The sequence below is a fragment of the Aegilops tauschii genome, chromosome 5, assembly GCF_002575655.3.
Source record: "Aegilops tauschii subsp. strangulata cultivar AL8/78 chromosome 5, Aet v6.0, whole genome shotgun sequence".
Taxonomy (NCBI): domain Eukaryota; kingdom Viridiplantae; phylum Streptophyta; class Magnoliopsida; order Poales; family Poaceae; genus Aegilops; species Aegilops tauschii.
The window spans coordinates 295,471,340-295,497,312 of record NC_053039.3 but is presented as its reverse complement, the minus strand read 5'-3'; the positions used below and the strand labels follow the sequence as shown (position 1 = coordinate 295,497,312).

At 48.9% G+C, this 25,973-nt stretch overlaps 1 protein-coding gene across 1 annotated transcript; it reads left to right on the top strand.

The window, feature by feature from the left end:
- Nucleotides 1-18,837: 18,837 nt before the first annotated feature.
- LOC109754704 (oryzalexin E synthase) lies at nucleotides 18,838-20,728 on the top strand. Its single transcript, XM_020313612.4, has 2 exons — nucleotides 18,838-19,720; nucleotides 19,935-20,728. The coding sequence occupies exons 1-2, from the start codon at nucleotides 18,854-18,856 to the stop codon at nucleotides 20,550-20,552; spliced, it is 1,485 nt and encodes a 494-aa protein (XP_020169201.1). The 5' UTR covers nucleotides 18,838-18,853; the 3' UTR covers nucleotides 20,553-20,728.
- Nucleotides 20,729-25,973: the final 5,245 nt, after the last annotated feature.

The window sequence follows — 25,973 nt, the reverse complement described above, 5'->3', positions numbered from 1 at the left end:
ATCGTATTCGAATCAGCGTCGTTAAACAACTCCTAAAGTCATTTGGGGGCTTCCTGTTCAAACATGGGTCGTATTCGAACCAAAGAGAACATCGCTGTCGGTACCCTCTTGATTGGCATCACCACACCCACTGGGGACTATATGATCGCATTCGAATCTTAGCATAACCCCTTTGGGACGGGTCTCTGGTCGTATTCGAACCGGAAGCCCCTAAGCTTTTCTGATTTACAAAGAGTTCTTCTGATTATTTCAATAGTTTGCACGGCGGGTCTCACTTTGCCGGCTTAACTTTGATTCACAGTGCTAGTCGAACACAATCGGCGTTATCAAGACTGGTAAACCGGAACTGAGGTACCAACCTTGCTATTCCGGGTTATATAAACTGGAAGTGTACTTGAAGGCCGGTAAGTGTGTTATTACGGTTATATCAAGGATATGATTGAGGATCAGTCTTTCATGACTTAGCTCTTTATTCCGGGTTATATGTACGAGACTACGATTCTCAGTGCAGCAAGCCGCCCAGAGACTTGTGATTTGTTTTTCTATGCAGGATAGTTAAAGGCAACTATTTGAGCTTAAGGAAAATGAACGATCAAATTATGACCCGGAGAAATATAAGGAAGCAACTTCAATGGAATTCAGCATTCAACACGTGCACGATGGCACGGCAAAGTTAAAGTGTTGGTCCTATTCTATTACAAGACTCATCGAGTCCAAAAGGGTGAAGCATTGTTTAAATAAGCCGCCTACAGAGTTAAGATGCTTGCTGGGTCGAAGCTTCCGGCTCATCCCTCTCAGCTCCTCCGACTGTTCCCAAGACCTGGAAGGTTGACGATTTTCAGTCAATGCCGCTCAGAGCTTCAAATTGAGCTTCCTCGTCAATTAACCCGGCCGGGTCAATTTCCGGGGCAAAGGTGTGCTTACGAGTCGGCGGGACTAAGCTGATGGCTTCATAACGCGGAGTGGGGATCCTCTGATTCTCTGCATCGTAACCCGGCTGGTACTTGGTCAGATCCGTGTCATTTCCAATCAGGGTGGCCACCGGGCGCACAATCTTCACGCAGGCTGCAAAGTCCTTTTGGTCGAAGGGGGTGCCGTCCTCCTTCAAGCTGGGGTAGCCAAGGGCAATGTCCGCCGGGTCTAGTTCCGGAAGGAATGCCTTGGCCCGGCTCAGAGCAGCTATGGCTCCGGCTCTTGCAGAGGCCCGTCGCAGCTCTTGGACACGCTGAGGAAGAACGGCAAGCCGGTGAAGAACTTCCGCCAGGTGAGTCGGCACCTCATTGGATAGGGCCACCACGGCCAAGGCGCGCTGTGACCCGGTGTAGAGTTGCTCCACCAGAGTGTACACGGCCTTCAACTTGGTCAGCACACTTTGGTTGAGGTTGGCGCTTCTTGGACCTGTTTAACAGAGTAAGATAAGCCGCTGGCAATGATGGAAGTTACGAGACATAAAGATTATAAACTTGAGGAAAACCGGTGGAATAACTTACCGAAGATTGCGGCGACCATCTGTGACACGTGGCGCTTTAAGCCGGAGAGTTCAGCGGTTGTCTCCGTCAAAGCCTTCTCCGCCTGTTCGGCCCGGCTCACCAGAGTAGCCTTCTCTTCGGCCCAAGTTTTCCATTCAGCTTCAAAGTCCTTTTTCATCTTCTCTTGAGCAGCAATACTGGACACGAATTTCGCGTTGGCCTTCCGGGTCTCAGTTTCCTGCGTCCTCAGGCGGGTCTTCAGGTCGGAGATGTCAGCCTCAAACTTCTTGCAAGCAGCCTGCACAATTTCCGGGTTATAGTATGAACAATTATTATGCAATTTTAAAGTCCCAAGCACTTTCCAAGCAAAGATACTTGGCACTTGGGGGCTAATGCATGTCGAACGTTTCTACTTACAAATTACCGGTTCATGGAAGTAAGTCGGAACTTAAGTCTACAACATATTCAGTCATAAGTCGTCGACTTGGGGGCTAGTATGGTAAAGATAACTATGCAGTAAGCAGTAGAGTGGTACCTCAGACTTCTGCTGTATTTGATTCACCATGTTGATCTCCAAATCCCGGCTCTTGTGCACCTGACTCACATAGCCGGAGACGATCTCTCCGACGCTCAAGTTCGTATAGTTGGTGAGGTTCAGATTGGCCCGGCTGCGCTCTAGCAACTCTTCCTTGGCGGAGCACTTGGCCAGCGCAGTGGGTCTCCCCGGCTCAACAAACTCCGTCCGGGTGATTACCACGTCCGGGTCATCGGCCGGCTGAGCCGGGCTGGAGATATCCGGGTTGGTGGAAGTCTCCATGGCTGGCTCATCGGTGGGAGCGGTGGCTTCAGGAGCGGAGGCGGCTGGCGGCTCTTGAGCGGAAACTTCCGGTTCCGTCACGACCGACTCCTCCGCCGGCTTATTCTTCTTTGCTCTTTTACTGAGATTTGCTTGAGCACTGAAAGGACAAGAGGTTAGTACAAAAGTATGAGTAAAGATAAAGCACAGCAAGAGATGATCATCATTACCCGGGTACGGTCTTGAAAGCCGGTAGATTCGACTGCATCGAGTCACCAGAGGAAGGAGACGTTTCCTGATAATTTGAGTCAGAAGAATTGAGAGGTTGGCGTATAACACCTGCCAGAGGATGAAAAGGATATAAGTTGGAGATAACCTCGGTCCGGCGCTTCCTTGATGCTTCAGGTAAGCCGGAGGAGAGGTCAGCATCCTTGTTGGTCCGGGTGTGCCGCCGGCTCTCATGAATCTGTTGCTTCAAAAGAAATTGAGGATCTTGATAAGCTAAAGGATGTGAAAATCTTACTTTCCGGGTTACCCTTCGGACTTTCAGCCTTGGCAAGGGCTCCGAGTCGGAGGAAAGTGTCATTACCTCTTCAACCGGGTTACTTGCTCCGGTGTCATCCTGTTGATGAACAGTATTGATAAGGTGGACAGAAATAAACAAGAAATACAACAAGAGCTTACAGGTTCAGGGGTTACCTCTGACTCGGAGCTGTCACTCAGTGGAAGCAGCTCTGAGGCAGTGGGCCTGCTTCCCTTCTTGCGGGGAGCGGCTCTCTTGGCGGCTTTCTTAGCCTTCCTGGCCTTCTTGGCCGCCTCATGGTCATATTTGACCTTCCAGAATTTGTCATCAGCCTGAAAAATACAATGACGATTTCTTAAGGTTCAGATGAAAGCTATCTACAGAAGAAAATAAGATGTTCAGATCAGCGGCTTACCGCTGGGGCCGGGTTGGTCTTGCAGAAGGGGCTTAAGCCGGTCCTCCCGCAGTCTGCCAAGCTCTCGTTTAAGAGAGCCTTGGTCATGTCTTCAGCAACGTCTTCAGGAAGATCGTTGCGGCTGTGTCTCAGGGGGTCATCTTTCCGGCCCGTGTACTCACACATTAAGCCGGGGCGGCGGCTTAAGGGGATCACCCGCCATGAGATCCAGACTCGGACCAGATCAATGCCATTAAGGCCATTTCCCAGGAGAGCCTTGATTTTGTTGATGGTGGGGATCAGAGGTTGGCGCTCCGCCTGAGATAACTTGTCGGACAGAGGGTGAGTTGGTTCCAGACGCGAAGGACGAAAGCCGGGCAGCGGGCTTTCGTCAGCCGGCGAAGTGTCTTGGCAGTAGAACCACGTCTGGTTCCAGTCCTTTGGGTGGCTTGGCGGCTCAGCGTAAGGAAAAAGGCAGTCTCTCCGTCGCTGAATGGAGATTCCACCAAGTTCTAAGCTCGGCCCGTTGGCGCACTCGTTCTGGCGGTTCAAACAGAGCAGTTCTCTGAAGAGCAGAAGGTTGGGCTCCTCTCCAAGGTAGACCTCGCAGAATACTTGGAAGTTGCATATGTTCGACACCGAATTGGGTCCTATGTCTTGTGGCCGCAGGTCAAAGAAATTCAGTACATCTCTAAAGAACTTTGAGCCGGGCGGTGCGAAGCCCCGGCTCATGTGATCCGCAAATATTACCACCTCCCCGTCCTTTGGCTGTGGTCTCTCTCTGACGGGTCAGGGGCGCGGTAAGACATGACGTCCTTCTTGGGCAGGTAACCCGTCTTCACAAAATCCGCTAAGGTTTCGTCGGTGACGTTAGACCTCATCCAATTGCAAGTGATGGGTGCTTTGGGAGCTTTGGGAGGCATGGTGAAAGTCGGAAGCCTATGATAAAAGGAAATGTCCGGTTTAATTATAAGCCGGAGGAAATTTATAGTTCAATGTTTAAAGTGGCGGCTTATGGAGGGGCCTAATAACATATATCTAAGTGTATCGGGTTATCTAAGCCGCTGGAGGCATTGAGAGTAATTCAATTGTCTGCAGCCTTGTTGCAAATGAGCCGGAAAATTTTACGGCGCGTGGTTTCTTTTGAGCCGGAAGGTTTTACGGTGCGTGGCTTCTTTAAGCCGGAAATGTAAACCGCCATGATTCAGCAGGTGCAGTTTTTCACTAAGTGTGGTGAAAACAGGTTTCACACATCGCAGTAACTAATTTGGATCAAAACGGTCGGCTAAAAAGGAAAGTTTCTAGACCTAAAACAGACGCGGGAGAAGTTCGCGGGTTCGAACGAAGCCTCTATGCAGTAAAAAGGGATCTATGTACATTGGGAATGGAAGTGAAACAGCTACCGCAGCAGTTCTATACAAGTCTAAGATCAAGAAGGGTGGTAAAAATCAAATCTACCGAGAACCCGCGAAGAACGGTGAAGAACACAGGAAGAAACCCTACTGCAGATCTGTTCTACGGGGCAGCAAAGACTTACAGGTGCTGGTGAGTCGCGGAGGTCGCCGCCGTTTTCTCTGGACGCAACAGGTTGATGCAGCGGCCGGAGTCGGTGAGGACGAGAAGGCCCGCGGTGGCGACGACAACGGAGCTCGAGCGGAAGAACAGTGGCGCGAGGAGGAAGACGGGTGGCTGGAGGCTCATCGGGCCGGACTACTTATAAGGCAAGCTCATAAGTGGGCGCGAGAAACGAGGAGGCCACGGCGCGGTTATCTCACCATAAAAACGCCTCGATTTTCGGGATGGCAGTAAAGATAAGATCCGTTGTGGATATGGTGGAGTAAAAAATGGACTTAATGGAAGATGACGTCACGGCGGATTACCCGGAATCCAGAGGATGACGTCACGCCGGGTTATGGCCTTCACACAATTGCAAGCCGGAGATTTTCTGTCGAAAGGATTGAAGATTGACATGAGCGGCTCAAATCAATCTGGGGCCTAATGTTGAGGATATAAACCTTAGAGTCACCCGCCCGGTGGGGCCGGGTTACTCATAAGGGTCATCACCTGAAGCCCGGCGCCAAGCTTGAAGACGGTGGGCCAAAGATGGGCTTAAGACCCAGAGATGGCTCAAGGCCCGTAGTTACAACCGTCATTATGGTAGAACTTGTAGTGTAAGGCAAGAATAGTTGAGAGTCCGAGCCGGACACTCTTATGAGCCAGCCGGGACTCTGAGAGCTGCTGGGTATCAACCTCTCTATATAAAGGGACGACCCGGCAGCGGTTTAGGGGCAAGAAAGATCTCGTAGAGAGCCAGGCATAGCAGTTAAAGCTCCCTGGTCATCGAAACTCTAATCAATACCACCTCAACTGGACGTAGGCTTTTACCTTCACCGTAAGGGGCCGAACCAGTATAAACCCTCAAGTTCCTTGTCCCGTTTAACCCCTTCAAGCTTCCTAGCGGCGATGGCTCCACGACTAATTCCTAGCTTGAGGACATCTGCCGTGACAATTCCACGACAGGTAGAATTGTCTTGTGCCTTATGATGGAATATTTGAAATGCTCAATGCACACGATTAGTTTGCAGAAGTATTGTCATCAATCACCAAAACCACTAAGGGAGAAATATGCCCTAACACCCGTGATATGGTACACTCTGTCACACATAAGCCTCATAGTATCTTCCTCAAAACAGCCTCCATACCTACCTATCATGACATTTCCATAGCCATTCCGAGATATGTTGCCATGTAACTTCCACCATCATCATATATATACTTTAGCATTCATTGTTATATTGCTTTGCATGATCATATAGAGCTGACATGATACATGTTACGCTAGATCATTGCACATCCTGGTTCACTGCTAGAGGCATTCATATGTAATCATATCTTTTCAGTTTATCGAGTTGTAAGTAAATTAAAGTGTGAATATCATCATTATTAGAGCATCGTCCTACTGAGGAAAAGATTGGTGAAGATTAATGAGTCCTCGAAAAAGTGGGGATGAGGTCCATGAGACTGTTCTAAAAAAGGGGAGAACAAGAAAAATGAGAGAAGAAGAGAGAAAGGGACAATACGACTATCCTTTAACCACACTTGTGCTTCAGAGTAGCACCATGTACTTCATACAGAGAGTCTCCGTGTTTTTCACTTTCATATACTAGTGGGAATTTTACTAGAACTTGACTTTCATATTCCGATGATGAGCTTCCTCAAATGCTCGAGGTCTTCATGAGCAAGTTGGATGCACACCCACTTAGTTTCATATAGAGAGCTTTCATACACTTATAGCTCTAGTGCATCTGTTGCATGGCAATCCCTTCTACTCTCATCAACATCGTTTGTAAGGCCTCTCCATTGCCCAATGATCCAATCTCGATGATGTGAGACTTTCTTATACCTTCTGTCTTCTCTTAAACCCATCATCATTCTTTTTACCACCCAAAGTGCGAAGTCCTTGACTCACAAGTATTGCGTAAGAGTCGAAAAAGTTGAAGTGAGAAAAAAAATGTGATTTGAATACTCGGCTTGTCAACGGGGTAGTTCATGATTAATATCTTTATGCTAGGAAGACGAAGCATGCCATGCTATATGATTTTGTCAGGAAAGAATTCGTTAGCATTCATACTTTGAGAGGCACTCATTGTTTACTAACATTCTTATATATTATTAGCTTGATTTCAAATTGAGAAACTATTCCCCTAAATCATTTGTATCTCAATATTCATACCACAAATGAATTACATGATCCACAACATGCTAGGTAGCATTTCACATCAATAATTCTGTCTTTATCATTTACCTACTTGAGAATGAGTAGGAATTAAGCTTCAGGGTGTTGATACGTCCAACGTATCAATAATTTTGGCTTGTTTCATGCTATTATAATATCATTCTTGTATGCTTTATATGCCATTTTATATTATTTTATGGAGTAACCTATTAACTTAGTGGTCAGTGCCAGTTCTTGTTTTTTGCCTATTTCTTTGTTTCGTAGAAAAACAATACCAAACGTAGTCCAAATACGATGAAATTTTATGGTGGTTTTTTCTGGACAACAAGAGACCCTAGAAGCTTCAGGGGTGGACCATATGATGATCGAGGGGGGCACAAGCTCAGGTGGCGCGCCATGTGAGTTTGTGAGCCCACCGTGGCTCTGTTTGCCCTAATTCCAAGCATATAAATTCTCAAATATTCAGGAACTCGTAGAGCGAGACCTAGAACAATTTTATCACCGCCGCAAGCCTCTATTCTTCCGTGATCCCATCTGGAGCCCTTTTCTGGTGCTCCGTTGGAGGGGGAAACCATTGGGTAGATAATCTTCATCGGCCTTGTTGCCTCCATGATGATGTGTGAGTAGTTCCTACAGGACCTACGGGTTCATAGCAGTAGCTCTCTCTCTCTCCGTGTGTGTGTGTGTGTGATCTTCAATACAATGATCACTTCAGATATCTATTCGATGTAATTCTTGCAGTGTGTTTGTTGGGATCCGATGAATTGTGGGTTTATAATCAAATTATTAACTAAAACTATTTGAGTCTTTTGAGATTTAGTCTATGTCTGATTTTATACCTATGTATGCTTTCCGATCTATAAGTCTTCCTTGCCAATTAGATGAGTAGATCATCAGAGAGAGTGGTGCATAGTAGTGGGTTCAATCTTGTGGTGTCCTTAATCAGTGACAAGAGGAGTTGCAAGGAACGTATTGTATTATTGCTACTAAGGATAAAACAACGGGGTTCAATCATATTGCTTGGTCTTAGTTTGTCTATATTATGCCATCTTGCTTAAAGCTTTACTTTATTTGTCATGAACTTAATACTTTGAGATGCATGATGGATAGCAGTCTTGGGTGGAGTAAAAGTAGTAGATGCAGTTGGATTAATGGTCTACTTGTCATAGACGTAATGCCTATATATAAGTCATGCCATGAAGAATCATAAGCATAATTATGCGTTATTCTGTCAATTGCCCAACAGTAATTTGCATACCATCGATGTTCTGCTTATGAGAGAGATGCCTCTAGTGAACTTATGGCCCCCGGGTCCATTCTCCATTATTACTAAAAACATGCAAATGCTCATTGTTTTTATTTCATTTTATTTATATACCTATCACTATCACATTTAATCCTTGCATATGGAAAGAACAAGGGAATTGACAATCCTCTTGCCTTTGTTGGGTGCAAACATTTGATTTGTGTGTGTGTTGGTACTGTTCATGTTGTTTGTGTGTTGTCTCCTTGTTCAATAAACCTTGATTCTTAACTGGGGGAAATACTATGTGCTACTATTCCACTTCACCCTTCCTCTTCAAGGAAGCCCAACAACTCTACAGAGAATACCACCCTCTCCATAAAAAGGCCGCCCAATCCTGTGTTGGCACAAAGCTCCTCTTCCTCTCTAGTCCCCTCCACTTTTCCCATGTCACTCCCCTCTCTCCTGACTAAGTTCCACTCCCGAGAAGGAGGGAACGGTTGTTGAAAAGGAGGAAGAGGCGGAGGAGGCCGCTGACATAGCTTATGAGGTAGATTGGGATTGTTGTGACGTGTTGGAGGCCGCGCATGAGGATCTTGCCCTCCACGCTGAGTAGGAGGATTGGAATCCCAAAACACACGCTTTGGTTTGGGCTAACCATCCCGACTACGTGAAGATCCCCTCCTACCTATTGGTCACCGGCTCTGGCAAAATCTTTGAGCAAACAACCATTGGGAAGGTGCTAGCGGTGAAGAGGAACCATGTCATATGGTGCCACTACGAGGAGGTATAGGAGGATATGGCAACGGAGCAGGAACGCGCCATAGGGCGACAATTTGATGCCAATATAGTGAGATTTGAGGAGATGAATCACGCCATTTTGGGCCTTGGCCCCGCTATGAAAGCCTGACCTCGGCGATCCAACAAGGCACAGCGACAATCAGAGGAAGACGACCCCCTGTCGGTGTCAAAACCGGCAGATCTCGGGTAAGGGATCCCGAACTGTGCGTCTAAGGATCGAAGGTAGCAGGAGACAGGGACACGATGTTTACCCAGGTTCGGGCCCTCTTAATGGAGGTAATACCCTACTTCCTACTTCATTGACTTTGATGAGTATTGGGGTTACAAGAGTTGATCTACCTCGAGATCGTAATGGCTAAACCCTGGATGTCTAGCCTATATGATTATGATTGCCTCTACGGACTAAACCCTCCGATTTATATAGACACTGGAGGGGCTAGGGTTATATAGAGTCGGCAGAGAAAGGAATCTTCATATCCGAATGCCAAGCTTGCCTTCCACACCAAGGAGAGTCCCATACGGACACGGGGGAAGGCCTTCTATCTTGTATCTTCACGGCCCATCAGTCCAGCCCATGTCACATAGTCCGGATGCCTGGGGACCCCCTAATCCAGGACTCCCTCAGTAGCCCCTGAACTAGGCTTCAATGACGATGTGTCCGGTGCGCAGATTGTCTTCGGGATTGCAAGGCGGGTTCCTCCTCCGAATACTCCAAAGTAGCTGAACAAAAGAACTATATTCGGCTCTGTACAATTAGTTACAACCCTGAACCACAAGGGTGAAATACTCACACAAAATAAGTCACATCCACTGACAACTTTTTCGGCGAGACGTTATGTTCTGACTTTATCATTATTTCGAACCGTTTTGTGGCCTCCCGCTCCGCGCCTCAAGGCACGGCCTCTATTGACACATCTTGTCAAAACAGTGATCGCGTCCCCTTATTACGGGATTCTCATCAATATGGGCTTGGGAAATCCAACCGTGCCGTTCGCATGACCCCTTGGGAATAGGCGAATTTTAAGGCCGGGGAGGAGGCGCTTGACATTCACTGCCTTTATAGAAGGATAAGGATCTATCCCTTTTCCCCGCACCTTCCTCCCTTCCTGCTTCTACATCCTCGAGCTCCAGCGCCCCAATCCCAATCTTTCCCTTCACCCCTACTTCTCTAGACATGGCTGGATACGGTTCCCAAGGCAAGTGGATGGCCTCTTCCATAACGGAGAAGGACATTAGGGATCTACGAGAAGCGAGGTACTTGACGGCGGAGATTACACACAGGCTGCCTACCCCAGGGCAGGTCATCCCCACCCCAAAGTCCAGCGAAAGGGTGGTATTTATCCCCCACTTCCTCCGAGGACTTGGGTTTGCCCTCCATCCCTTCGTCCGAGGTCTCATGTTTTAATATGGGCTGGATTTCCACGATCTGGCCCCGAATTCCTTCCTTCACATCTCGGCGTTCATCGTCGTGTGTGAGGTATTCCTCCGTGTTCCCCCACACTTCGGCCTGTGGCTCAAGGTTTTCAATGTGAAGCCAAAGGTGGTCGACGGTCAACAAGCCGAGTGCGGCGGCGCCATGGTGAGCAAGCTCCACCATGTTACCTGGCCCAAAGGGACATTTGTGGACACCGTGAAGGTATGGCAGCAGGAGTGGTTCTACATCACCGAACCCCGCGGCACCAAGTGGGTGGCCGCCCCTGCTTTCAGATCCGGTCCGCCGCTGCGGCTCGCATCTTGGACCAACAAAGGTCTAGACTGGGGATCCTCTGACGAGGTGTTGATGCTGCAAAAGTGCATTAAGAGTATGATAGAAAAGGACATCACCCTTACCGACGTGGTCCAGGTGATGCTTATCCGCCAAGCTCTCCCCTGCAATGACGGCCTCTCAACATGTGGGAGTTTAATCCAGAAGGGCCACAGACCCTGCAGCGATTCTTTGGCATGACGCACAAAGGTATCTGGAAGCTGCTCTTCAAGAATCAGAAGACATGGCCACAAACGTCTGACAACACCGGCCTCGACTGCAACAATTCAGCCTCCCAATAAGTGTTAAATTTCCGAACATTACCTAGTTCGTCAATCTTTAGGGAGGGGTACTGAAAATTCCGCCTCTTGAACAGGGCTGGATAAAGAAAGCGAAGCAGATCAGATGTCCGGCTCCACTCCCCGAAGACTCAGCCGAACCTCTATTAATGAGGATGCTGGTCCCGGCGCCCTAACAGGCGCCGGCAAAGAAAGAAAAGAAGAAGAAGGGCAAGGAGGCCGAAGATGGCCTCCACCACGAAGGTACTTCGGGTGCTACGTCCGAAGGGACCGAGGCTCCTTCCTCCCACGAGGAAGACGAAGACGAGGAGGAGGGGGAGGAGGAAGAAGAAGAGAGCCCTTCCCTCAAAGGGATAAAGAGGGCGGCCTCCACAGATCCGGAGGAGGGAGCGTCCAAGAGGGGAAGGATATCCTTTTCGGGCGACTCGGATTCGGACACCGAAGCAATCCCCAAGCACCGCCCCCGGACCAAGCCTATTGCCGCATCGTAAGTACCTAAGGATGCTTCATATATTTTCAATCCTTTGCGAATTGAGAGAATAATGTCAAATTACGTGTTTCTGTCTGGCCCGGGATCTCCCTCAAGTATCATCGTCATCGGGGGATCTACCGCCGGAGATGATGGAGAGTGAGACACCAGCACAAGCTTCCGCGCCCCCAAGGGCGGACGACATTGAGGTGTCATCCCGGAGGACTTCTCCGGATCGCCGAGAGGTACAGGGGACCATCAACACGGCACTAGAGGGGCATTCCTCGGATGTTGAGGGCATAGGAGGTGCGGCCCCCGTGAAGACCAACGATGGGGGCCCTGGACTGTTCGGCCCCCAGCCGAATACCGCTCTGGAGTCGGGTGAGCGGCCTCCTTCTAGGGAGGGGGGAGCGCCTAATACTACGGCGACATCCATGAACTCGGAGGCGCCGAACACCCTGATGGACGTACTGCAGAGTGCGTCCGTCTTGGAGGAGCACCGTACCTTGATGGGTACGGTGTTTGAGAAGATTCAGTCCGCAAAAAGGGGGCTGAATGAAGCCTTCACGAGCCTACTAACAGGCTTTGAGGTATGCGATGTAATGTCTTTAGCCGCCTTCCATATGAACAAATACGCCTGTATATAGATAGTAGCCCCTGAGACTCTGGTGGCCCATGAAGAAGGGCGAACAGAGGATCTATAGATATCTGAGGGAAGTAACATACTTATTTAATTGGAAAAACATGCTTCACTGTTAGCGGCAACTGCCCAGGCCGCGGAGGTTTCTGAACTAAAGCAGAAACTGAAGCTGGCCGATGAGGACATTGTCCTCATTAACAAGCGGCTCGACGAAGCGCAAGGTATGCTTCAAACATCCCTTTTATGCCTATATGAATGTGTGAACACTAGGTTAAAATTCAGACGTTGTTATTTGCGTAACTGCAGATGGCGCTGCCAAGGTTGAGACCCTCAGGGGTGAACTTACCCGGGCCAAGGAATAGGCTAGGGTGAGCAATGCAGCCGCTGATAAAGCGGCTGCGGAGTTGAAGGCCGAACAAGCCACCCGGCGCCAATGCGAGGAGCGGATATCCGTCGTAGAGCAAGAGCTCAAGGATGCCGCCCGCAAGTGCGAGTCCCACGAGAAGGAGAATAAAGCCAAGGCAACCGAACTCGACAAGGCCCTTCAGGAGGCTAAAGACGGGCGATCCGAATCGAGAGCGGCTCGCGAGGAGATCCGGCAGGCCGGACAGATAGCGGCTGGTAAGCCCTTTCTTTTACAGAGTAAGTTTGGCGATCAGAGATATGCCTTGCTTAACCGACTGTGCAGTTCTCCAGACGTTTTCGCGGATCTTCCGAAGAGTGCCGCCGACGTCGCGCAATTCTTCTAGACTCAGGAGGGATATGCGACGGAGAAGCTATTCTGGACACAGTTCGCGGCGCAGGAGCGCCCGGCGCTGCTGAACGACCAAATGGCGCAATGGGCCGAGCTGCATAAGATATCCGGAGCGTCCATGAAAGACGTTATAGTTTGGTTGTGGCCAACCGAACCCCTTCCGAGCAGCTATTTTGGCTTGGTGCGGCGACTTGACGATGCGGTGCCGCGAATTGATGCAGTCAAGCGGTCAGTGTGCATAGAAGGCACACGGATGGCCTTCGCCCGCATCAAGATGTACTGGGTGAAGATGAAGGCTGCCGATGTTGCAGTTAAGGGCCCTCCCGAAGGCAAGGACCATCGTACGCCAGAGCGCTACTTAGATGACGTCCTAGAGGGTGCCCGCTTGATAGAGGGTCAGTGCTCAAAGGACATTATGTTCGAATGACCGTACGCCAGAGCGCTACTTAGATGACGTCCTAGAGGGTGCCCGCTTGATAGAGGGTCAGTGCTCAAAGGACATTATGTTCGAATGAATGTACCTGAACTGCCTGGATGCTTTCATTATGTATTAAAGCCTGGCGATATATTTGTGTATTTATCTGAAAGTTCTATCCTCCTGTGCGGCCGTTTTTGTATTCCTGAGAGTTTTCCAGTCGTCGGCTTCAGCCCCAACGTAGATACTACGGGGGTGTTCAGAATAGCACATGTTCACACTTGAGCTAACGTCTTGGTCTGTAAAGGAGGTGCAGTGCGGCGAACCAGGCAATCGGACTATGAGGCATTACCACTCTCACTTAGCCATAGGAGTTTGACGGTGGGTATATGAGGTAGCCCCTTGTATGTACGCGGCTATCCGGATGCGGATGCGTTACATATGTGATCGACAAGCAGTCTTTCGTGTAGTACGGAAAAAATCGCTAAAGATTTTAATAAGTCACCGAGTGGCTGACCAGCTCTCGCCGTATCATGACAGTCAGTTTTCGGCTTTCTCTACTGAGGTGCTTAACCGGACGAACCGGAAACACAATCGCACTAGTTCTCCCTTTACTACCCTAGCTGATCAGACGGAACGTGAGGTAGCAAACACAGGAGCCGGGCAACCCAACTATTGACCAAAGACATGATTTGGAGCTGGTGCATATAATGCCAAGCTCGGGACGCCGAATTATGCTATGAAGTTGTTCGGGCTTTTATTTGGCAACACATATGTTGCCATATAGAGCCCCTAGTCATTTGTGCCGAGGTGTGATCGTGAGACAACTGAAGAGACGGAATACAGTCTATAAATAAAGACGATACCGAATAAGAATTTTGTTCACTGGAATCTGATTGATACGTCAAAACGTAATCTTACAGAGGGTACCATAATCACCAAGGCCATTTTACATGCCGGGGGTCTAAGACTAAGGGGAAAAGCTCTATATAGGTTCTTGAGTGAAGTTGTGGTCTACAAAATCCTTTGGACCTTCCTGCCGCATGTCTGCGCCGATTTCACCTGAGAAAGAAAGATTCCTTGAGAGGAATGGTCTTCGACTATTTGTACGAAACTGGGCTCGGAGAGAGTCCTTGTGAGTCCGTAGGATGAATAGGTTTTGATTCACCTGTGGTAAAAGAGAAGAAGTAATTAAAGAAAGGGGAAGGCCGTATAGAGTCGAACCGTACTATAGGCCTGCCCGTATTGTGCCTCCGCTGATGCCCAAAGTATTTTGAGTGCATAATTATGCACGCGCGGTACGGATTTCGTGGATGTACATGGCGATCGACGGAGGCAAAACTGCTAATCCAACTCTGGAGTTGCCGAGCTATCAGCATGCGGAATTGGCCGGCCTTGTGTAATAGAGCCCGGCGGCTTAATAGCTGATGAGGTGTGCGGCTTGACAGGGCCGCTTTGTACTTCGGCCGCGATGGCCACGGTATGCTCCTCAGTACGGAGGGAGTGTTCCATGTTTCCGTTGATTGTAATGACGCCACGTGGACCGGGCATCTTGAGCTTTAGATGGGCGTAGTGCGGGGCCGCATTGAAGCGAGCGAACGGGGTTCGTCCGAGCAGTGCGTGGTAGCCACTGTGGAAAGGGACGATGTCGAAGATCAAGTCTTCGCTTCGGAAGTTGTCCGGCGAACCGAAGACGACCTCCAGTGTGATTGAACCCGTGCAGCGGGCCTCTACACCAGGTATTACTCCTTTAAAGATAGTTTTAGTGGGCTTGATTCTTGATGGATCAATGCCCATTTTGCGGACAGTGTCTTGGTAAAGTAGGTTGAGACTACTGCCGCCGTCCATGAGGACTCGCGTGAGGTGGAATTCATAGATGATTGGGTCGAGGACCAGAGCTGCCGAACCTCCATGACGGATACTGGTTGGGTGGTCCTTTCGATCGAAGGTGATCGGGCAAGCCGACCACGGGTTAAATTTTGGGACGACCGGCTCTATAGCGTAGACGTCCCGTAATGCGCGCTTGCTCTCCCTCTTAGGGATATGTGTGACATATATCATATTTACTGTTTTTACCTCGGGGGGAAATTTCTTCTGTCCCCCTGTGCTCGGTTGACGAGGCTCTTCGTCGTCGTCCTCGCTGGGCGGCCCTTTCCCCTTGTGTTCGGCGTTGAGTTTGCCGGCCTATTTGGAAACACAGCAGTTTCTGTTGGTATGATTGGCAGGCTTATCGGGGGTGCCATGAATCTGGCAAGGCCGATCGAGTATTCTGTCCAAACAGGATGGACCATCTATGTTTCCTTTGAACGACTTCTTTCGTTGGCCAGGTTTAGGACCACTGAATCCGGCGTTGACCGCCGTATCTTCGGTACCGTCATTATTGATTCGACGCTTGTGCTTGTTGCATCGTGGCTTGCCATTGCCGTCCCTGGCTTCGGGGGTGCCGGGGTCGCTGGTGCTATTGCTTCTACAGGCTAGCCAGCTGTCTTCTCCCACGCAAAAGCGGGTCATGAGTGCGGTAAGGGCTGCCATGGACTTCGGCTTTTCTTGGTCGAGGTGTCTGGCGAGCCATTCGTCTCGGACGCTGTGTTTAAAGGCCGCGAGGGCTTCGGCGTCTGGGCAGTCTACAATTTGATTCTTTTTAATTAAGAACCTGGTCCAGAGTTTCCGGGATGACTCTCCGGGTTGCTGGACTATGTGACTGAGGTCATCGGCGTCTGGGGGCCGTACGTAGGTACCTTGGAAGTTATCCCTAAAGGCATCTTCCAAATCTTCCCAGCTGCCGATGGAGTTTTCTGGAAGGCTGTTTAGCCAGTGTCGTGCCGGTCCCTTAAGCTTTAGGGGGAGATATTTGATGGTATGTAGATCGTCGCCGCGAGCCATGTGAATGTGGAGAAGAAAATCTTCAATCCAAACTGCGGGGTCCGTCGTACCATCGTATGATTTGATGTTCACGGGTTTAAACCCTTCTGGGAACTGGTGCTCCATTACCTCATCGGTGAAGCATAGGGGGTGTGCGGCGCCTCTGTATCGAGCAACGTCTCGACGCAGTTCGGATGAGGTCTGTATGCGGTTTTCTGCCCGGGTGAGGTTGTGCTTATCGCGCCAGGCCCGATGGCCGTCTTCTCGTGCTGGGGCACGCCCTCTTGATCCGTAGATTGATCTAGTCTGACCGGCTCTATTGTCCAGGTCCTGTCGTAGGTCGTAGGTGTATTCTAGAGCCGTTGTTTCTCTGCCTCTACGGCGAGGTGGTGCGGGCTGGTGTTCGGCTTTATTTGCCGCCCTTTCCCGGCCACGTGGTGGTCAGTCCGGTTTGTCAACAGCATCACGCGTTGGCGGTATGGGCTCTAGCGCCTCGTCGTCGAATTGGGGTAGCAGCTTGCGCTTTGGGTAACTCTTAGTTGGGCGTTCGAGGCCGTATTCCTCGGCTGCCAAGACATTAGTCCATCTGTCATTGAGCAGGTCTTGATCGGCTTGAAGCTGCTGCTTCTTCTTTTCTAGGCTTCTTGTCGTGGCTATTAGCCGGCGCTTAAAGCGCTCTTGTTCAAGGGGCTCCTCTGGCATGATGAAATCTTCGTCGCCGAGGCTCATGTCGTCCTCGGAGAGTGGTAGATAGTTGCTATCTTCCGAGTCCTCGTTCCCTGCTGGCTTGTCAGGGTCAACTTGCCCGTCCTCCCGATCATCCTGCTCGGATGTTGGTTCGATGGGGGCTTTTTGGTCTTCGGCGTTCTCCGGAGTATTATCGTCTCCGGTTCCGGTATTGCTATCTTTTCCGTGACGCGATTTAGAGCGGCGCCACTGACGTCAACGCTTTGGTGGCATCTCAGGAGGTTCATCCTCGACTGGATCCTTCTCATCATCGTCGTCGCCTTCTTTGGGTGTGTCCACCATGTACACGTCGTATGAGGAAGTGGCCGTCCAGCGTCCAGTGAACGGCGGGTTTTGGGCATGCTCCTCTCTGGCATCGTCGTCCATACCGCCGATGTCTTCAGAGGCGTAATCGAGCATGTCGGTTAAATCCTCGACAGTGGCTATGAAGTGGGTGGTGGGTGGGAAGCAAAATTCCCTGCCCTCAGCCCCTAATCCGGGCTGGGCGCAATTCGGAAGCGATTCTTCTGTGATAGCGAGGAATCGAATTGAGTCCAAAGCCTCGTTTAAGAGCGAGGTTTGGGCGGGGAAGCGAGGGTCCGTGGAGTTGGGCGGGACAGAAGTTCCCTGGCCGAGCTCACATGACGCGGACTTCGAGGGTTCGGAGCTAGTGTCCGGAGAGGAGTCCGGCTTTATGACGATAGAGGGAGCCTGACGTAACTCCGGGCCTGCCGGTGATGCTATTCCCTCCGGTTCTCCAGAATCCAGCTCCATGGCTGCAGAGAGTCCGGCAGACTCCAAACTCCCGTCTTCGGACCTGGTGACGTGCTTCGGATCTAAGGCCAGAGCGGTGGTTGGGGCCGCAAACCCTTGGAAGATCAAGTCTCCTCGGATGTCCGCGACATAGCCCAGATTTCCAAAACTGATCCGATGACCAGGGGCGTAGCTGTCGATCTGCTCTAGGTGGCCAAACGAGTTGACCCGTAGTGCGAAGCCACCAAATACAAAGATTTGGCCGGGGAGAAAAATCTCCTTCACGGCAGCATTGTTGTAGATGATCGATGGAGCCGTCGAGCCTTTCGACGACGGCACAGTGGAACTCTCAATGAAAGCACCAATGTCGGTGTCAAAACTGGCAGATCTCGGGTAGGGGGTCCCGAACTGTGCGTCTAAGGATCGAAGGTAACAGGAGATAGGGACACGATGTTTACCCAGGTTCGGGCCCTCTTAATGGAGGTAATACCCTACTTCCTGCTTGATTGATTTTGATGAGTATAGGGGTTACAAGAGTTGATCTACCTCGAGATCGTAATGGCTAAACCCTAGATGTCTAGCCTGTATGATTATGATTGCCTCTACGGACTAAACCCTCCAGTTTATATAGATACCGGAGGGGCTAGGGTTATACAGAGTCGGTTTACAGAGAAATGAATCTTCATATCCGAACGCCAAGTTTGCCTTCCACGCAAGGAGAGTCCCATCCGGACACGGGGGAAGGCCATCTATCTTGTATCTTCACGGCCCATCAGTCCGGCCCATTTCACATAGTCCGGACGCCCGGGGACCCCCTAATCCAGGACTCCCTCACCCCCCCCTCCCCCTCCCCCAATCCTGGGCTCCGGCTGAACTGTGTCGAACCGTCATGCTGCCGCAACTAGACTCGTCACACGTGCATGTGCCCCGTGCATAACATTCCCCATCGACGTGGCGAGGCTAAAGATGATGCAATAGTTGGTACATATATGTAAAAGACATTTATTTTGAAAAGGAGGGAGCATTAAAAAGCATATTATGAAGCTTGCTTCATACACGCTATGAGGCCGTCAATATAGCAACTCTCATAGTGCTAGAGTTGCTCTTAAAGCTACTGGTACTGCACACTTAACTGTTATTTTATCGCAATTGCTCCATATATATAAGACACACTGCGTTCAATCAAGTACACCGACAGCCCACCGCATCCTAAAGTGTAGCCAGCGAAAATGGAAGCTTCCTACACGCTGTGGCTTGTGTACGTTTCACTCGCCTCTTTTGTCCTCTGCAAGGTGTTCGTTCTAGGCAAAAAGAATTCTCGGCTGCCGCCGGGCCCGACGCCGATCCCTCTCCTCGGCAACATCTTTGACATCCAGGGCGATCTGCACCAGGCCCTTGCCAGGCTCGCCGGGGTGCACGGCCCCATCATATCCATCAAGCTCGGCGCCACCACCGCCGTCGTGGCCTCGTCCGCCGCGTGCGCCCGCGACGTGCTGCAGAAGTACGACCACCTCCTGGCCGGGCGGTCTGTCGCCGACGCCGCGCGCGCGCTGGGATTCCACGAGCGCTCCATCATATGGCTGCCGTCCACCAGCCCGCTGTGGAAGCGCCTCCGCGCCGTGTGCACCAACCACCTCTTCTCGGCGCACGGCCTCGACGCGGCGCGCGCGGTGCGGGAGGAGAAGGTGAGGGACCTGGTCGGCTGCATCCGCGGCCATGCCGGGGAGACCGTGGACGTCGGCCGCGTCGTGCTCTCCGGGCTGTTCAACCTCGTCTCGAGCGTGCTGTTTTCCGAGGAGGTGGGCGACGTGAGCTCAGACCAGGCGCAGGGTCTCGAGACGCTGATCGACGACATCCTCGTGGAGCTCATCAAGCCGAACTTGTCGGACCTCTTTCCCGCGCTCTCCGTTCTTGACTTGCAGCGCCGCCGCCGCCGTACCGGCGAGTGTCTGGGAAGGTTTTTTGACTACTTTGACCAGATTATTGACCGTCGTATGAAAGCCGGAGGTGAAAGGAAAGGTGATTTCTTAGATGTGCTACTCCAGCTTCACTCGGTGGATCAGCTCAGCATTGAGACAATCAAGTCCTTTCTTTTGGTACGTAATACCGGCATACGAATATGAGTCACTTCTGTTCAGAATATGTTTGTCACTGTCACAACGCTCTGAGGATTTAAATAAATTTTAAACAAACTTGAACTTGTGTCAGTTTAGACGTATCCTAAATTAAATAGATCTTTGAAAATCACTGGAGGAAGTCAACACAAATGACAAATCTAAACTAGCCGGTAAAATGTCGTGTGTTTTGCAGGATCTCTTCATAGCAGGGACGGAGACAAACTCTCTCACCGTGCAGTGGGCGATGGCCGAGCTTCTTCGGCACCCGGCCGTCATGTCAAAGGTTCGGGCCGAGCTACAGGAAGTGCTCGGTGAAAAGCAGTATCCTGATGAGTCCGACATCAGCAGGCTATCGTATCTCCACGCCGTGCTGATGGAGAGCATGCGCCTTCACTCGCCAAGCCCGCTCCTGATACCGCACCACGCCATGGCCGAAGGCGCGGAGGTCGGGGGCTTCGTGGTGCCCAAGGGCACCACGGTGATTGTCAACCTGTGGGCCATCATGCGCGACCCGGCGGTGTGGACGCAGCCCGAGGAGTTCATGCCGGAGAGATTCGTCAGGGCGGACATGGACTTCCGGGGTAAGGATCGGTTCGAGTTCATGCCGTTCGGGGTGGGGAGAAGGGCCTGCCCTGGGATGCCTATGGCGACAAGGGTTGTGACCCTCATCCTTGCATCCCTGCTGCACAGGTTTGAGTGGAGGCTGCCCAAGGGGATGCAGCCGTGCGACGTGGATGTTCGGGACCGGTATAGGATGTCTCTTAACATGGTCACGCCAATCAAGGCCGTGCCACTACCATTGTTCTCGTGATGGATTGTTATCCTTGGTTGTGTGTGTAGATCTAGCACGCTTTCACTGTTAGTTTGCGTACGTGGTATCAACAGTTTGTGTTGGAATGAACTATCCAAGGGAGACGTTGGATCACAAGTGTAGTAATGAATAGGTAAGTGATGATAATGAATAAATGTACAAGTGCTTTGTGTAAACTGTCAAGCACTGAAGTTAAAGAACAATTGTCATGTCGTCGCTCTAGAGGAAGGAGCGGTATTGGAAGCTTCATCGCCAGAAGAATAGTTGTGGGATGTCCTTTGGAATTGGAAGTTGAAGGTGGTACCGAAGGTAGCTTGTTGTGTTGGAGGGTTATACGGAAAGTCATGTCCCGGTCTTTAACGATTATATTCATCGCACAAATTCACTATTCGACGCCAAACTTTTCCGACGGTGCTTCGGATGGGATGATCATTGTTCAACCGTATTTGAGAGGGAGTGGTGGGTTGTGATGATTCCTTCAAAATAAGTACGATGCTATTGGTAAGGGTGGCTTCTCCTCTTATCAGAAATGCACTTTAGTTGTCCGGATGCTTGCATATGGAGTTCCCGGTGATCTAATTCATCAGTACATACAAATTAGTGAGTTCGCATGCCTTGAGTCATTGTACAATTTTTGCAAAGTTGTGGTGAAGGCATTTGGGCCGGAGTACTTGAGAGACCAAATGAGGATACAACCCGCTTGTTATCGATCAATGCTGTTGGGGAACGTAGTATTTCAAAAAAATTCTACGATCACGCAAGATCTATCTAGGAGAAGTATAGCAACGAGCGGGGAGAGTGTGTCCACGTACCCTCGTAGACCGAAAGCGGAAGAATTTAGTAACGTGGTTGATGTAGTCGAACGTCTTTGCGATCCAACCGACCAAGTACCGAACGCATGACAACTCCGCAATCTGCACACGTTCAGCTCGGTGACGTCCCTCGAACTCTTGATCCAGTTGAGGCCGAGGGAGAGTTTCGTCAGCACGACGTCGTGGTGACGGTGATGATGAAGTTACCGACGCAGGGCTTGGCCTAAGCACTACGAAAATATGACCGAGGTGGAAAACTGTGGAGAGGGGCACCGCACACGGCTAAAGATCAACTTGTGTGTCTATGGGGTGCTCCCCTCCCCCGTATATAAAGGAGGGGAGGAGGAGGAGGGCCGGCCACAAGGGGCGCGCCCAAGGGGGGATTCCTACTCCTAGTAGGAGTAGGTTTCCCCCTTTCCTAGTCCAAGTAGGAGAAGAAGGAAGGAGAGGAAGAAGAGAAGGAAAGGGGGGCCGGCCCCCCTAGCCCTAGTCCAATTCGGTTTGGGCTAGGGGGGGCGCGCGCCACACCTTGGCCTGCCTCCTCTCTTCCACCACTAGGCCCATGAGGCCCAATAACTTCCCGGATGGGGGGGGAGGTTCCGGTAAGCCCCGGTACTCAGAAACTTATCCAAAACGACCCGAACCATTCCGGTGTCCGAATGCAGCCTTCCAATATATGAATGTTTATGTATCGACCATTTCGAGACTCCTCGTCATGTCCGTGATCTCATCCAGGACTCCGAACAACCTTCGGTACATCAAATCACATAAACTCATAATACGAATCGTCATCGAACGTTAAGCGTGTGGACCCTACGGGTTCGAGAACTATGTAGACATGACCGAGACACATCTCCGGTCAATAACCAATAGCGGAACCTGGATGCTCATATTGGCTCCTACATATTCTACGAAGATCTTTATCGTTCAAACCGCATAACAACATACGTTGTTCCCTTTGTCATCAGTATGTTACTTGCCCGAGATTCTATCATCGGTATCACCATACCTAGTTCAATCTCGTTACCGGCAAGTCTCTTTACTTGTTCCGTAATGCATCATCCCGTAACTAACTCATTAGTTACATTGCTTGCAAGTCTTATAGTGATGTGCATTATCGAGAGGGCCCAAAGATACCTCTCCGACAATCAGAGTGACAAATCCTAATCTCGATCTATGCCAACTCAACAAACACCATCGGAGACACCTGTAGAGCATCTTTATAATCACCCAGTTACGTTGTGACATTTGATAGCACACGAAGTGTTCCTCCGGTATTCGGGAGTTGCATAATCTCATAGTCATAGGAACATGTATAAGTCATGAAGAAAGCAATAGCAATAAACTAAACGATCATAGTGCTAAGCTAACGGATGGGTCTTGTCCATCACATCATTCTCCTAATGATGTGATCTCGTTAATCAAATGACAACACATGTCTATGGTTAGGAAACTTAACCATCTTTGGTCAACGAGCTAGTCTAGTAGAGGCTTACGAAGGACACAGTGTTTTGTCTATGTATCCACACATGCATCAAGAATCCGGTTTAATACAATTCTAGCATGGATAATAAACATTTATCATGATATAAGGAAATATAAATAACAACTTTATTATTGCCTCTAGGGCATATTTCCTTGAGTCTCCGACTTGCACTAGAGTCAATAATCTAGTTCACATTGCCATGTGATTAACACCCGATAGTTCACATCGCATGTGACCAATACCCAAAGGGTTTACTAGAGTCAATAATCTAGTTCACATCGCCATGTGATTAACACCCAAAGAGTACAAAGGTGTGATCATGTTTTGTTTGTGAGAGAAGTTTAGTCAACGGGTCTGCCATATTGAGAGCCGTATGTATTTTGCAAATTTTATATGTCTACAATGCTCTGCACGGAGCTACTCTAGCTAATTGCTCCCACTTTCAATATGTATCCAGATTGAGACTCGGATTCATCTGAATTAGTGTCAAAGCTTGCATCGACGTAACTCTTTACGTCGAACTCTTAATCACCTCCATAATCGAGAATTTTTTTCCTTATTCCACTAAGGATAATTTTGACCGCTGTCGAGTGATCCACTCCTGGATCACTATTGTACCCTCTTGCCAAACTCATGGTGAGGTACACAATAGGTCTGGTACACAGCATAGCATACTTTATAGAACCTATGACTGAGGCATAGGGAATGACTTTCATCCTTTTTCTATTTTTCTGCCGTAGTCGAGTTTTGAGTCTTACTCAACTTCACACCTTGCAACACACGCAAGAACTCCTTCTTTGACTGTTCCATTTTGAACTACTTCAAAATCTTGTCAAGGTATGTACTTATTGAAAAATCCTATCAAGTGTCTTGACCTATCTCTATAGATCTTGATGCTCAATATGTAAGCAGCTTCACCGAGGTCTTTCTTTGAAAAACTCCTTTCAAACATTCCTTTGTGCTTTCCAGAAAATTCTACATCATTTCTGATCAACAATATGTCATTCACATATACTTATCAGAAAGGTTGTAGTACTCCCACTCACTTTCTTGTAAATACAGGCTTTACCGCAAGTCTGTATAAAACTATATGCTTTGATCAACTCATCAAAGCGTATATTCCAACTCCAAGATGCTTGCACCAGTCCATAGATGCATCGCTGGAGCTTGCACACTTTGTTAGCACATTTAGGATTGACAAAACCTTCTCGTTGCATCATATACAACTCTTCTTTAAGAAGTCCATTAAGGAATGCAGTTTTGACATCCATTTGCCAGATTTCATAAAATGTGGCAATTGCTAACATGATTCGGACAGACTTTAAGCATCGCTACGAGTGAGAAAATCTCATTGTAGTCAACACCTTGAACTTGTCGAAAACCTTTTGCGACAATTCGAGCTTTGTAGATAGTAACATTACTATCAGTGTACGTCTTCCTCTTGAAGATCCATTTAATCTCAATGGCTCGTCGATCATCGGGCAAGTCAATCAAAGTCCATACTTTGTTCTCATACATGGATCCCATCTCAGATTTCATGGCCACAAGCAATTTCGCAGAATCTGGGCTCATCATCGCTTCCTCATAGTTCGTTGGTTCGTCATGGTCTAGTTAACATGACTTCCAGAAAGGATTACCGTACCACTCTGGTGCGGATCGTACTCTGGTTGACCTACGAGGTTCGGTAGTAACTTGATCTGAAGTTTCATGATCATCATCATTAGCTTCCTTACTAATTGGTGTAGAAATCACTGGAACTAATTTCTGTGATGAACTACTTTCCAATTCGAGAGAAGGTACAATTACCTCATCAAGTTCTACTTTCCTCCCACTCACTTCTTTCGAGAGAAACTCCTTCTCCAGAAAGGATCCATTCTTAGCAACGAATATCTTGCCTTCGGATCTGTGATAGAAGATGTGCCCAACAGTATCTTTTGGGTATCCTATGAAGACACATTTCTCTGATTTGGGTTCGAGCTTATCAGGTTGAAGCTTTTTCACATAAGCATCGCAGCCCCAAACTTTAAGAAACGACAGCTTAGGTTTCTTGCCAAACCACAATTCATACAGTGTCGTCTCAACGGATTTAGATGGTGCCCAATTTAACGTGAATGCAGCTGTCTCTAATGCATAACCCAAAAACAATAGTGGTAAATCGGTAAGAGACATCATAGATCGCACCATATCTAATAAAGTACGGTTACGACATTCAGACACACCATTACGCTGTGGTGTTCCAGGTGGCGTGAGTTGTGAAACTATTCCACATTGTTTTAAATGAAGGCCAAACTCGTAACTCAAATATTTGCCTCCGCGATCAGATCGTAGAAACTTTATTTTCTTGTTACGATGATTCTCCACTTCACTCTAAAATTCTTTGAACTTTTCAAATGTTTCAGACTTGTGTTTCATTAAGTAGATATACCCATATCTGCTCAAATCATCTGTGAAGGTCAGAAAATAACGATACCCGTCGTGAGCCTCAACACTCAGCGGACCGCATACATCGGTATGTATTATTTCCAATAAGTCAGTGGCTCGCTCCATTGTTTCGTAGAACGGAGTCTTAGTCATCTTTCCCATAAGGCATGGTCCGCAAGCATCAAATGATTCATAATTAAGTGAATCCAAAAGTCCATCCGCATGGAGTTTCTTCATGTGCTTTACACCAATATGACTTAAACGGCAGTGCAACTAGTATGTTGCACTATCATTATCAACTTTGCATCTTTTGGCATCACTATTATGAATATGTGAATCACTACGATCAAGATTCAATAAACCATTCACCTTGGGTGTATGACCACAAAAGGTTTTATTCATGTAAACAGAATAAGAATTACTCTTTGACTTAAATGAATAACCGTATTGCAATAAACATGATCCAATCATATTATGCTCAACGCAAACACCAAATGACATTTATTTTAGGTTCAACACTAATCCCGAAGGTAAAGGGAGTGTGCGATGGTGATCTTATCAACCTTGGAATCACTTCCAACACACATCCTCACCTTGCCCTCAACTAGTCTCTGTTCATTTTATAACTCCTGTTTCAAGTTACTAATCATAGCAACTGAACCAGTATCAAATACCCAGGGGCTACTATGAATACTAGTAAAG

Bases quoted from the DNA above. Each gene is read 5' to 3' on its own strand.
- LOC109754704 (XM_020313612.4), top strand. From the start codon at position 18,854: ATGGAAGCTTCCTACACGCTGTGGCTTGTGTACGTTTCACTCGCCTCT. The intron at 19,721-19,934 runs GTACGTAATACC...TGTGTTTTGCAG, and splicing joins CAATCAAGTCCTTTCTTTTG to GATCTCTTCATAGCAGGGAC.